Source organism: Gadus morhua, chromosome 20 (assembly GCF_902167405.1).
Source record: "Gadus morhua chromosome 20, gadMor3.0, whole genome shotgun sequence".
Taxonomy (NCBI): domain Eukaryota; kingdom Metazoa; phylum Chordata; class Actinopteri; order Gadiformes; family Gadidae; genus Gadus; species Gadus morhua.
This window is the reverse complement of record NC_044067.1, coordinates 6,614,572-6,629,491: the sequence shown is the minus strand read 5'-3', so window position 1 is coordinate 6,629,491 and position 14,920 is coordinate 6,614,572. Positions and strand designations below refer to the sequence as shown.

The 14,920-nt window shown below is 47.7% G+C and overlaps 1 protein-coding gene across 1 annotated transcript in view; it reads right to left on the bottom strand.

Annotated features, from left to right (window-relative positions):
- clybl (citrate lyase beta like) overlaps positions 1-14,920 on the bottom strand; it is a 53,617-nt gene that overhangs the window by 25,954 nt on the left and 12,743 nt on the right. Inside the window, exon 2 of the mRNA XM_030343722.1 lies at positions 440-668. Within this exon, the coding sequence (XP_030199582.1) occupies positions 440-668 (229 nt within the window). The remainder of the gene's footprint in view (positions 1-439; positions 669-14,920) is intronic.

Genomic DNA, 14,920 nt, shown 5'->3' with positions numbered 1-14,920 from the left:
CAATGGGGCGGCGGCGTGGGCAGGAGGAGAATGCTTTTAACCTGCTGCATCTGCTGCTTTCCCGCTGTTCGCCCAGTGGGACGTGGTCACCTTGTTTTAAAGGACCCCGATAGGGGGGCCTCCGCTGCCTTTATGCCTGCATAATAGGGTGAAATGTGCTTGTTTTAAACATCTTACTTAGGTAGCTTTCCTTTCAGTGATTAAGACCTAGCACCTGTCCGTGAAAAAAAAGAAAAGAAAAAAAAGGGGGGTGGGGGAGGAAATTAAAAAAAAATAAAAAGTTAATCCTGTAGGCCTCCACAGCTGTGTGTCCGCGTCTCGTCGCGACGGATCCGCTCAAACGTCCAAGAACATCGCGACATCTGTGTGTGTCAATGTGTATCAAACAATTTAAATATATTTTTGTCGGTTCGATTCTGTTTCTTTTATTTTGAAGTACCTTCCTCCCGAGGGCCACCCCGTCCTCGCAGTCCAGCACGGCGCAGTCCACGTCCAGCGTGGCCAGCTTCGCCAGCTTGCGTCTGTCATCTCCGGGGCAGTAGAGGACCGCCCTGCGCGCCACGTAGCTCTGCTGCTGCCGCTGCAGAGAGGGGCACGCCGTGTGGAGATGACCCCCGCACCCCGCCGCACGCCGCTGCCAGGCTCCAGGCGAGAGCAGCTCCCTGGCCCTGTCAGACGCACACATACAGTCATCATCACACAGGGGCACGTGCACGCACACACAGAGACACACACACACACGTCACACACACCCAGAGATACACACACACACACACAGGTACTCACAGACACACACACACACACAGGCATGGCTGCACACCAAACAGATGTGAGCACACACACAGGCACAAACTTGCCATGCATGCCAACAGGAAGACCTATGGATAAACCCCACCACACACACACACACATAGAAACACACACACACACACACACACACACACACACACACACACACACACACACACACACACACACACACACACACACACAGCGTTGTCTAAATGATTTATGTGCACATATCATTCTGGGTCAACATGGCCAATGAATAATGGAAATATGCATGTGTGCATCCATTGATTAATTCATTAGCTATTGAACGTAAGGTGTTTGCACGGAGTGATGCCTTGGGCGGAAAGGTCCCGCATACACTCCTTGAGCAGTAAACGAGTGAAAGTCTGGACACATTTCATTTAGCTGAGCCTCTATTTTGCCTCTCCCCGTCCTCCATTGAAGTGGATGAGGCCTGCTGACCCTTGCTTTGACGCCCACTGTTGAGAACAAACTCAAGCAAACACAGGAGACACTCAGATGCTAATGACCATTTGAGAGGAGCTAGGGGCAAGGGGATAAGCATGCTGCATCTACATGACAAGACACCAGAGTGCTCCGGGCTAGTCGGTTAAAGTGCTCGGTGATTGGGATGTGTGGAGAGGTCCGCTTTATTTAAAAGAGGTCCTCTATAGTTAAATGAGGGACTGCAGTGATATGAGGTTCTCTGTAGCTGAACCCCAGGTCTAGTTGAAACCAGAATTTTGAAGACCAAATAAAAAAAACGCAAAGAATTAGGGCATGGCCATCTCCCAGTATAGAATGAAACTTTTGATTTAAGAGTATAATTTAAATTATGCCTTGCTTCTTATTATTTGATTCGGCAACTGTCGCTTGCATGATGACACAATTAATTCAAATGCGTATGGCCTTAGTACGCACCAACGTGCTCAAATGAGCGCAGTCAAGCGTGGAAATGCACACAGACACACACACACACACACACACACACACCAGTAATCGCAATCATGACGCACATCTTAATTATTTGTTCTGTCAGATTGGCTGCAAAAACAATTAGGGACAGCCGCAAAATGAATAGCCTGTATGATTAGGATCAGATATATCTAATTACAGTAGTGGGGGGAAACGTCTCACTCTCTATCTCTCTCCTCAGAGGGATCATACGTGGGGATGGAGTTCTTGAGAGAGAGACAGAGGGGGGGTATATTCCTAGCTACGAGGGGAGGAGGGTGGGGGGGGGGGGGGGGGGGAGCGACCAACTCAAGTATTCCCCTTTTGTTTCCTAAGGAGCTGAATCCACTTCAATGGCCATTTAATCCTGTCAACTACGCTCCCCACAAAATGCCCTCCAGTCGCTCAATCAGTCTTAATCTGGACGGAGATGATGAGGCTGTAACAGGCAATTAAAACACATTCAGGTGGCCAGGGGCCCCCCTGAGAGCTTTTTACTGTTCCCAGGTACCGGGGGCCTCCGCAGGGCCCCTCCGCGCGGCACTGTTGGGGTGAGGGGACAGTAGCTATATTTCACAAAGGGATTGATGGCTGGGGGAGGACGGGGGTTATGCAAAAGGATCAGGGGAGGGGAGGGAGGGATGGAGGGAGGGGGGGAGAGAGAGAGAGGGAGAGAGAGGAGGATCTTGCCATCACTTCAGGGGACAATGAGCTACAGGGCCCGCATTGACGGGCCGAGACAAAAAAAAAAGCAAACAGCAAAATTAGAAAGGAAAATAGGAGGTTGGAGAAGGAGGGGGGAGGGGGGGGGGGGGGGGGCTGGGGGTGCATAGTGTGGGAGGGGGGAGGGGGGGGGGGGGGGGGGCTGTTGAGACCCAAATGAAGTCCTCTCTATTCAGCGCATACAGCTCCAGGGTGAATGTTAAAAAGGTATTTTAAGTGCCCACTTGAAAGGCAAATAAATTATAATGTAAGTGGGGTACGCTTACAAGAAGATGGCGGCCATAATTAAAGAATAGATTTCATTAAAAAGAGAAAAGGAAGTGCGCGCGCGTGTGTGTGTGTGTGTGTGTGTGTGTGTGTGTGTGTGTGTGTGTGTGTGTGTGTGTGTGTGTGTGTGTGTGTGTGTGTGTGTGTGTGTGTGTGTGTGTGTGTGTGGCTTCGGTCTCCCTAATGGCTGCGATAGCCATCAAAGAGGGAAAGGGACAAGGCCGAAATCAGCTGACGCCAACAGCAAAGGTCCGAAAAGGAAACCAAAATCCATGCAATACAGTATTTTTCTCCCTCGTCCTTTTGAACTTCCATCCTACTGCTTATCTTCACTCCCTCTCTTTATTCTCCCACTGCGGGGGTGCGAGGCTATACAGTACACTGGCTGGTCTATATGGGTGAAACAGGTACCAAGATTACACACTAAATGTGGAACATACCATAAAAGACTGATGTCTGACATCTGGAGCGCCGCATTAATCTGTCTTTCTCATCTAATTGCCCATGCGGGACTTTCAATATACATTCCTAAATGCTGTCATAACCTGCATTAATTTCCTCTGATCTGCGGCTTTAGGCATGGAGCCAGGAGAGTATTTGTGGCCTGCGGTCTACAATTAACATCATACAGTAACCATAGGTTCGCCAAAGCCCCACACATTGTGTGACTACATCATATGCATATTAAACAAGGTCCCTATGCTATTATGCATGTGGGAATTGTTTGCATGAGGGGATGGAAACACATGCACGTGTTGAGCCATCCCTCGCAGCATCCCGGCGGCTTGAACTACAACATTTCTCTAACACTGCAAAAGCGCTGCGCAAGGGGAATAAATTCCCTTTCCTGTGCAGGAATGTGTCACATGTTTGCTACGATGCTTTTTGAAGAAAAAAGGCAGTTTTTAATCTCAAGTTTGAGCATCCAACTAAGTCTTGAACCTTGGCACAGCAAGTGGTTAGAGTAAAAAAAAATGCTAATTACTTCCATCAAATTCAGTAGTTTTAAAAGCGGGAACAGATTTAAAAGCAGGCTTTGGTAAGTCCCTTGCTCCGATATCAAAAAGGCCCGATATCAATCCCAAATAAGCCCGCTACATTCACGCTGGATCCCTTTATTTCCACCAGTCCACATCTGGTGGACATTTGCACCCACATTTAACCCTCCTACATGTTTCGTACATTAGCACTGCGTGGAGAGTCCAAGTACGTGTTCACACATGTTTTTTTCTTACCATAATGAAAACATGGGGGCAGACAACCACTGCCTCACCACGTGTTAAGTGGTGGGAACGGGCCGCAGCAACTGACTTTACTGTTCCCAGATCAGAGGCAAGTGAGTGTGTGTGTTTCTTCCCCGGCTTGGGTTAACTGGTTCTCATTAGTGAGACGGACCGGAACTACAGCGGAACTTTGATGCAAGGATACGTTGGGAGGACATGGACCGTGGTGAGGGGTTGGTAGAATGGAAAAAGAATGGAAGACAATTGAATCTGAAAAGTGTGTGGATATCCTCACACGGTGCTACGTGTATCTTTCATCTTTAATCTTACACTGACCGATAGCGCGAGTGAAACGTTTGACAGGTGACCTTGTCCTTTTCCCCCCCCTCCAGCAATATCATACATGCAGCAATATCATACATGCAGATTAGGATCTTTCTTTCTTGAGCATCAGAAGAGGCGCCATTGTCATGTGGACAAAGCGCTTTGAAAAAAGGAGAAAACTCTCATGGGAGCTTCAGTCCCATCCACATAGTCTCTGATGATCTGACACTCACTGCTCAGGCCGCTTTGGTTCAAAAGTACACTACGACACATTAGATATTGAAGTGTGCCGCCTTGTATTGCACTCCAATGTCTCTCTATCCCCCCTCACCTCCCAGCTGGACAGACATGAGTCACTGCTGTACATCTACCTCCTTAAACTATCTCCTGAGCACCTTTGCTGAAGTCATACATCCGGAAAGCTCCTTTCTACACTTTGTGGCTCACACGTTCTCTTATGTCCAATGTGACAAACATCAGAGTCCAGCAGTTCTTACTGAATACCCAATTAGTGGTCTGGGTGAGGTTTGAAAGGCGATTAATAAGGCAATTATTCATTACTTTTCGCTGATGTTCGGTACCAACTGGTGATAACTATATGGCCTCCGACTGGCAGCGTAATAGCCAAACACAGTTGACAACTCATCCTTACACATGTAATTCAGCTGATAACAGACCACCACCGAACCAGAGAACGACAGCAGGTTCTCTTCTCAATATGCAGATTCCACACAATTGCCGCGCAGCCAGAAGCCGTGTCAGAAACGCACAAAATTAAGATCTGTGTTTATTTCCTTTTTAGCCTTCTCCACCCCGTTGTAATCACAATCACTTAAAAATGCTAATGACATTCTGGGCTGTTTCCAGATAAAATGTGCTGGGAAATAAGCAGAGATGGAGAAATAAGAAGGGGACTTTTTTTAATTGTATTAATGTTCCAATGCGTCAACAACAGACCCTGCATCCCTACCACGGAGGCCATGGGTGTTAAACAAAATGTACCAAAAGAGTCATCAATATTTATCTGGTCCTCCGAGCCCACCTTCCTGTCTCGCACATCTTTCGAGCACAAATATGGGGCTAAAACAAATCGTGAGCCTGTCCTCTGCCCAGCGTGAAGCTGTGTGTGTGCGTGTGTATGTGCGTGCGCGCGCGTGTGTGTGTGTGTGTGTGAGAATACATGTGTGCGTGTGTGTGCACGGACATGCATTTTCACACAGCCCCGGGTCTGAATACACAACCACGCTTGGAACGGGAAATGTTGAAGAATTAACCACACAGCACACGCAGGGGCAGAGGTGGACTCAAACACATCATTCCTATTATTTTGTCTATCTCTCTGGTCCCTCTCAGTTTGTGTTGGTATCCCGCTCTCTTTGCCTGGCCACGAGCGGTCTAAAGCGAGAACCGATGGCTCAGCAGGCTTCTAGCCTCATCTTGACCACCCGGGACAGCAACTGAGGGAAGCCCTGTACTGCGCACGGGGACGGGAGGACTTCAGTGGACAAAATGAAAAAGGAATGGGGATGGTGGCAGCCGACAAACAGATTCTGGATGTAATGACTTGTTTGCTTGTCCTTTATCTCATTTATTTATTAATTCTTTACAAATGAACAGAATTTAGAATTAAATGTTTTTCTGAATTTGTGGATTTGTTTTGATTTGAGCCAGAACAAGATTTGCTTAAACATTAACAGTGCCCGAAGTCTTTGTACTTTTTTCGATCCATTGATCCCCTGCTTCCATTGTCCAGCTGTATGTGTTTACATTGATGTTACCTTTCTGTCTTGGCCTCTCCCACTCCTCTTAACATGAAAAGCTTGTAAGCATCTCCATGTCGCCCTGTCTCTCCTCCTCCCCATTCATGCCTTCCCTCCCTCGCCCTGCTCCCATTACAGTGGGTTTTACGCCTTAATCTGCACAATGAGCACAAAATCTTGGCAGTTATCTCTGGCGGCCAATGTGGCTACCTGTAATCCCTGCCGCCAAATCCCCCTTCTGCTTTCTCCCGGATCACAATTGTGCGACACAATGTCTTTTGTGCGCGGCCTCTGCCCTTAATGCCCGGGGAAGACGGCAGCCTCGCTTCCTCTCATCCCCCTGAACAGAGCCAGTGGAACTCTGCTTCCTCTCAGAAGAAGGAAGATTTTGACTGCAGGAGATGTCTTCATCTGGGCGTTATAGCTAGGAAAAAGGCCAGAGAGCTCTGAGCTGCCCGGCCGGAGAGAGACCGAATCAACTCCTTTGGCGTTCTGCATGCATTTAGTTTTGTATTTGTGCTCGTCAGTGGTTCCGTTTTAAATCAAGATCAAATGATTTTTCCAAATGCTATTGGTCCCATTGTTATTGGCACATGGAAACACATCCTCAGTCCATTAATTAACTCGAGAGGAACTTATACAATGCATGATTTGATCATTAAAATATAATTGAGCAGACGGCATGAAAAAAAAGGTCAATCAAGTGACCGCTTTGGGGATGGGGGCATGAGGGGGGTGAGCTTTCAACTTTGCATTTTTATTGACTCTGCCAAAACAAAATGAGTGGGCTCTCTAAGACTGTGCACTCTGCATTGACCATTCAAGCCCTGGGAGCCCCCATTGTAGCGGTTTGAAGAGTATGAAAGGATACCCCACTGGTGGAAATGCAGTGGAACAGCCCCACAACAGGCACACAACTGTTCCCTTATGCATGAAAAGGCAGCCCGGATAAAAGACAAGATGGACTTCTGAGGTAGGGCCAACAAACAAAGGCAACAAAAGTGGCGATCACGAGGGGATGACACGACTCGTCTCGGCAGAAGGAGCGAGGAGAAAAGGGACGGGGGACAATGGCCGAATGACATGCTGAAGAATTGAAAAATCCACACAAGAAGTGTCACCCCACTCCACTAAACCCACAAGGCCTGACTTAGTGTCGCCTGGACCCGGATCAACAGAAGGGCGGGGGCTGGGGGGCTGGGGGGGTGCGTTGGGAGTAGGCGGCAGTTATTAGCCCGCAGTCCTTCCTCTGCCTAACTTTCGCTCCCAGAAACTTCTTTGTTTTGGCTCAAGACTTGGCAAAGACATGGTGAACTGGGGAGATGGCATTAGTCCACACACACACACACACACACATACACACACACAGACACACAGGCAAACACCAACCCAAAAACTAAAAACAAACCTAATCAAAGTGTGTTGGGGTTGGGGCTCCCCGGGCCTCTGATTTGTTCTATCGGCCGTCTGTGTGTCTGAGTCGCTTCTCTTTGCACCCTAAACACCATTAGGCTTCTGCATAACCTCTGTGGGAACAGCAGGAGCAGCACACACAAACAAAACAAAAACCCCACTTTAACTCTCATTCCCCAAGCATTGCTATGTTTGGTGCCAGTTTATGAGCGGAAGCGGCCCATCGCTTCAGAGGCCATCCCAAACAGCAACAACTCACCCGATCCTCCCTCAGCGGGGGTGGATGCTGCCTCTTTTCATGTGTCACAACTTTAAAAATAATCAGTGCGTGTGTGTTTGTGTTTGATTGTTTATGTGTGCATACATTTCCCCAAAAATGATTGGCAAGACTTATTACGTAGACACACGCACACAAATCCAGGCAACTGCCTTCTTGTTTTTTGCGTGATTGACTCATTCCAAAGTGCGGTTCCCCTGGAGGAAGGCTGCCGGACTGACTTGTGCTGCGGCGGGGCGTTTGTTCTTACAGCTGTGTGGAGACTGACGGCACGTCCACCGAGCACTGCGTTCCAGGGCTACGGCACCGTGCCGAAGCCCAACCACAGTGTGCTCCACAGGTGAACGGCCTGCCCGACGTTAGCCCCAGGGCCCATCCTGCAATGCTTCACACATACCCCAGAGTCTTTTCACCAGCCATCACCCTGTCTGATTAATGGGTCGATGTGGTAATTGATTAGCGAAGAGGTTTTGGGGGGAGGCAGGGGGGTAAAGGACACAGGTCAAACGTCAATAATGTCCCTGTGACAAAAGGTGGCAGACATAAAATGTAACAGTGGATAGCCTGCAGCCAGACCTCTCGCCCATCAAAGTGCATTCTCCAGGCTGCTCAAGCCTCCCTCCCCGTCGGTGGCCTTTTCTCTTGGTAATGCCGTCCGTTAAAGTGACAGGAGCCGCTGCGGGATCGGCCTGTCGGCTCTCCTTCATAAAACAAGCCGTAAAGCAGGCCAATAACAGGCTTATATGGCTTCATTACGACGCCGGATCACATCACCCCCACACCAACCCTGGGCTGGGGGGGTGGGGGGCTGAGGGGCTGCTGGTGGCAGGAGGGGCTGCTGGAGGGAATGGGGTATGTGGTGGGGCAGGGGGGAGGGGGGGGGGGGGGGGGGGGGGACAGGTTGATGGGACAGCTTGGTTTCTCACGGGGGTCTGTTGTCCTGATGATGTGGCTGTCACCATGTCCATGTTTTCTGAGGGCCAGATAGCTGAGTGACCTCCTTCAAAGCCGTATACACCACAACCCGATGAACTACAAAGGGATCCGAGAGTCTGGGCTCTGTGTTCTGACAGCTATGGTCTAATATAATCAAATTAGATGCTTTCAAACCCATAACATAATGCAAAAATATAAAAGCAGGACAAAAAGCAAGGCGGATCAAGGCATAGTCAATGAGCCATATTAATGTGCAACAGAATTGTGAAAGTTTGACTAATCTACCAGAGGCATATCTTCTGGTCGATTCCGGAAGAAAACTGAATTTGAAAGAATGCTTGCTGAGCCAGTCTACGTGTGTTTTTGTGTTTTTGCTATCCGTTGTTATCAACGGTCAAGCAATCTTGAGGAGTGAGGCCAGATGGAGCTCGCATCTGGGACAGCAAACCTTTTGGCCAATGCCAGGGCCAAAGGGTTGGGAGAGAGGGAGAATCTCATTTATTTCATGCAGATATTAGCTGCGCCGTTCAACAGCCTGACAGCAGGTGCTGCGAGGTGGTCAATATCCCAGGTTGCGTCATGCAAAACATTTTGTTTGTTAGAGAGAAGTCACACAGGTGTCTTGACATCGATGTCATCTCCCATGCGACACCGTTGACACTATGTTTGTGTGTGTGTGTGTGTGTGTGTGTGTGTGTGTGTGTGTGTGTGTGTGTGTGTGTGTGTGTGTGTGTGTGTGTGTGTGTACGCATGCGTGCGTGCGTAAAATAACAGAAAAGAGCCTAGTTATTTAAATATTTGAAGTCACAAACCAAATCATAGTCTTCATCAAAATACTTTATCAAAAAATACGAAAGTGCCTATTAATAGATCCCAGCCTATGAGAGATCTAATATAGGACATGAACAAAAAATATGTCTGATACCAACAATACGTTTAGTAAATCAACAAAGCCCTTTCAAAGACCCTAGCTTTCTTCCTCTCTCACAGGGCCCCGAGATCAGTCACCATTAACCGTTCAGAGGGCCTTTGAGGCCACAGGGCCAATACATCGCCGTGATCCCTGCATTGACAACGGTCACCTCCTTCCACATTAGCACCCCCCAACACGGCAACCAAGAAGAAGTGTGAGTGTTTTTTTGTTTTTTAAACAGGGACCATATACAAGGTTCATTAATGATAAGTAAAAAGTAGTAAAAAGATGGCTTGTACCAGATTATAGCTAAAAGGGACTGCTCATTTCCATCTGCAGTCCCTGGGCAGGTAAGAAGAATACAATAGGATAAAATGAAAATAATAAAAGTGTGTGTGTGTGTGTGTGTGTGTGTGTGTGTGTGTGTGTGTGTGTGTGTGTGTGTGTGTGTGTGTGTGTGTGTGTGTGTGTGTGTGTGTGTGTGTGTGTGTGTGTGTGTGTGTGTGCATACATGAGGGGTGAGGGTGGGTGGACTCCACATTTCATTCTTAGTGTGATACTTGTTCTCTTGAGGGGCATTTTCTTCTTCAGTCAGGATTAAAGTGTGGTGAAGAAAAGAAGGAGGAGGAGCAAGTAGGAGGAGTGGGCTTAGATTCTTCCTCCACATGTCGACGGGCTCCGATGTAGAATTAGAGGAGAGAGAGGGAGGGACAAGGGTGGAGAGAGAGAGAGCGGCAGAGAGAGGGGGGGGGGGGGGGGGGGGGGGGAGAGATGGGGGAGCGAGAAAGGAGGTATGGGTGGGGGCAGGATTGATTGGTGTTTGCTTTTGAGCAGCCCCTTAACCAATGGGGAGGCAGAGGGACCAGCATGCACTCTGCTGTGGGCTAATCCATATCCCCCCACAGCCCCCCTGGCATCCCACCCCACTGCGCACGCCTTCCCAAAGTCCTTATAACATATAACATGGACAAGAGGGATCAGGAGCTACACTGGCCTACTGGGACACACAGACCTGACACAAACGCAGACACGCCGTGGTCACCAGCACATACAGCGAGAAATAGAAAGACATACATCCACAACAACACACACCAACACACACACACATACTGTATTGGCCGGCGGCCAGGAAGATTCAGTTGTGTCCCGACTCTCAAACGAGGCATATGGACAGATACGCCCAAGCCTAATCTAACAACAACAACACAGCATCACAGACGCACACACATGCGTACCGAACAACACACACACACACACACACACACACACACACACACACACACACACACACACACACACACACACACACACACACACACACACACACACACACACACACACACACACACACACATCCAGGGCTCTCCTGTTCTAAGCAACCTCTCCTCCTCAGCCCTTCACAGGCAGAGAGCATCACCAGATTGATGCCTGCACTTGCATTTTGCAGGTGAGAGTCCTGCTTCCTGCTCACCGCCAACACCAGGTACATTTACATAGAGGAACGCCTCAGGGCCAAAGCCCACCCATCAAATGAAAGATCTGAACAATCAAACGATAAATAAAACACACCTGCTGCTCCCTTTGAACGCTACCGGCCACATCGCGAAGTACCCCGACGAGATTGGCGTTGGAGCTATGCGTGTGTTGGCGCGTGTGCGTGTGTTGGCGCGGGCGTGCGTGCGTGTTTGTTCGAGGGGGATTCTCCACCTGTTTATGGCACGAGTCGTGAGATCAATAATAAGAGAGATGGAGTCGAAGCGGAGGAGGTAAAACAAAATGGATGGCATAGCAACTCCACAGGTGGCCAGGGTCCTCTGATGGAAGGAAAACAGGATTAAAGAAGGAAGGAGGGGGCGGTCGAGAAAAAGAAAAAAAAAAAGAGAAAGAAAAAAAGAAACCAGAAAAAAACGCAAAGGGGTCGGTTATGTTTGAAGTGGACCAAAAGCTGCGCATGGAACAGTCGGAGAGCGGTTGCTTATGAAAGCTAACAAGCGCAATCACCGTGTCTTGGGGGGGGGAAAGAAAACGTTGTCGTCAACACAACGGAGACAGTGTCTCCAATGGGAGCCCGATGTGGGCGCACGTTGTACTGGTCACGCCCTGTAAGGTGAATACAGCTGATACAGCAGATAAGAACAGTATGGGGCCGTGAGCCGCCCCCCGATAAGCTGTTCCATCCACTCTGTCCCGGGCCTTGTCCCCCCCCTCTGAAGACCCAGACACACCCACACACCCACACACACCCCTCCTTGGACTTTACGGATATTTGGCAGACGGACGGACTGAGAATATCCACTCGGGAGACCGAAAACAAACTAAGGCGGTATCTGTCTGACACTTGGATTTGGAAGGGAAGTACAACCCGCCGAAAAAATAAGCAGCGAAGTAGGGGGAGAAGGACATCTGTGACATTTGCCTTAGCCCTTCTCTTCTGGGATACTAATGTGTCAGGACTTAGTACAGAGTATTTTGGATCATATTCCATTCAATTAATGCCCTCCCCACCTCCTCCTCCTGCCCTCCCTACCCAAATTCCTTTTCGCTCCCTCTTCCACAGGCAACACAAAGCTCAGCTCTCTCTCCCTAGTAAGTTGTCTGTGCCCCCAAGTGGCCAGCTGGGAAAACTGCAGCTTTTTTCCCCTCTGTGTACGAAAATACAAAACGTGAGGTCTCTGTCAGCGTTTTCCGACAAGACAACTCTAAATCGACTCATTAAAAGTATCAAATCCTTGGACAGCCCAGGTGTCTATCAGATGCGAGTCACCCAACATACAAAGAAACTAAGAGAAAACTCTAAAATGTCAAGTAAAGTATGACGAATCCATCAAACTGTTTCCTCTCAGTTTCCCCTGTAAAAGAACGGGCAGCATTCAATTGAGCGGTTTGATTTTCTGTTAGTCAACAGACTGCCTGAGATGAAAGCAAGAATCACTGGCGGAAAACTAAAAAGAAATAGCCTTGAACCCAGTCATGTACGATGAGAAAATAAAACTACTTCTTGAAACGTATGCGCTTGATTCGCTTCAATTTTCTTTTCTTTTTTCAAAGAATGAAGCTTAAACTCCTTTGGTGCTCTAATGCCAGACACCTCATTCTGCTAACCCACAGGATGCCTTTTGCCCCTCTCCTACATGGCCGACCAAGAGCCTTTAATTAAGATTGGCTTAGGCCCAATTGATCCTGACACACCAGGAAGTTTCCTGAAATCCGTACCCCCAAACTCCCCCATTCCAGGCCCCCCTAGTCCCATTCCAGCCTTCAAACGCAAGTCACACAAAGTGAGGGGTAATTATATTACGTCTGACGCGTTGCTGTTCTGGTTGAAAGGAGGCCATGCGATTCTCCAACAATCGTCCATGGTTATATTATTTAAAATGAATAGTTTAACCACAAACAAGCGCAATTCAAAAGATTTTTTATTGTCTTTTATATAATTATCCTCACCAAAAAAAAACGAATCTCATTCCCTCACCTCTTTCCACATTGTATTCTGTTTCCCCTCCCTGTGCACCTGTCCTTCATCATTTATCTTACATCGCACGAGTTGATTTTGATAATCACAGCCAGAATCAATAATATACAGACTATTTGCTTTTTTGAATCATCCTTTAATATTGCTAAGCTTTAAAAATGTTTTGTGCAAGGACAAGCAGAAACATTTATAATGTAGAAGAAAATACCTATTTATGAACAGATTCCACCCACCCGCAGCAAGATTAAATCCATTCCACATTTAGGCTCGACACATTTCCTTAAAACTGATTGATCCCAAAAGGAAAACATGACCGTCATAGCTGTGGGAACCATGAACCACAACAGAATGACCGCCGGGGATGTATTTTACTGAAACACAACCGCTTATTGCTCAACAAACCTCATGAAAGTAAGAGGGATCTGCAAACATTATGTTTTTTATAACTCTTCCCTGATCCAACATGATGAGACAGGCCTTTTGGCACTGTGACACTATAACTTTATAGCACAATATGATGTCAAGTTTTAAAAATGACATAAAAAAACGACCCATTTAAAAGGACCTACAAAGAAACTGGAAACGAAGACAATTGAAAAAGGGGCCGGCCAGAGAACGTGCATTCATGCGTCTCTCGCTATACAGGCTATTGCCAAAATACCAGGTGAATCCACGTTTCTGTGGCAGGCCCCGTGGACATCACAGTGTGAAAGACACATGTCATCCTGAAGGGCCTGGACACATGGAGGAGGAGGAGTGAAGCGTTGCGGTTGAGAGGAAAAGAGTTTAGAGTTAAAGACTTGAACGCTGGGGGACAGATCCAACCAGCCATCCAAGCTGTCGGCATCACTCTACGCCCTCTGATCATCGGCCTAGTAGCAGCACATTACATTGATGGTGAGGTGCACAGAGGCAAACTCTGATACAGTCTATGAATATTCACAATATTAACAATATCATGGGACATTTGGAAGCATGCCTCAAGTCCAACACCAGAGTTGGACCATAAAAAACAACTTTAATTCAAATAATAGCGATAGCAGTCAATTTACTGAATAACAACAACGCCAGTTTGAAAGAGTGGTTGAAACATTAGGCCTACGTGAATGAAACACTGCTGTATAAACACAAAATAATAAACAGTGTGATAGGTGTAGAGGGAAAGAGCAGGACCCTACCTTGGCCTATTTCTCCATTGAAGGTGTTGTACTGGGAGGGAACGGGCAGTAACCAGTGCCCCTTCCTTCCCCAACAGGGTGGACAATGGAAATTCACGTTTTTGTTATTCAAGTGTTTAACAACAGTTTTTCAACATTCGATTCGAGCAAACTTTGTGATTTCCTAGAATTGTGTATGTCTTTACATTTTGACGAGAAGGTGTTATCAACAACCCAAAATAAAATGTATGCAAAAGCAGTACCAGCACAACATGGCACAGGATTTTACGAAGGACAGATGCATATAAAAACACCTAATAAGGCATTGCGTTTATTAGAGTGTCAATATCCCGACAAAGCTTTGCTCTACAAATCACCAGGCTGCCACGCGCTTTAAGTGGTCAGAGGTGAGGGGTACAGTAAATAGTGGGTGGCGACTGCCATCCACATAGCGTCAGAAGGCTTCGGCTACAGGAAGTCATTAGCAGGATCCCATTTGAAGTTATTAGTGGCTTTCCTGGACAGAGCGCAGTATGGGCGTTGTCACACTGACGCTGGAAATGTCTGGTGATTGACACGGGCTGGGCTGCAGGGTTGCGATGCTGCACAGTGTTTGGATTGGAAGGCAGCCCAATGACCGGTGTGCTTTCACAACATAGTTAGCTGCAGGCAGCTCTTTCTGACCGCAAATAAAGAGTTGACGCTAGTC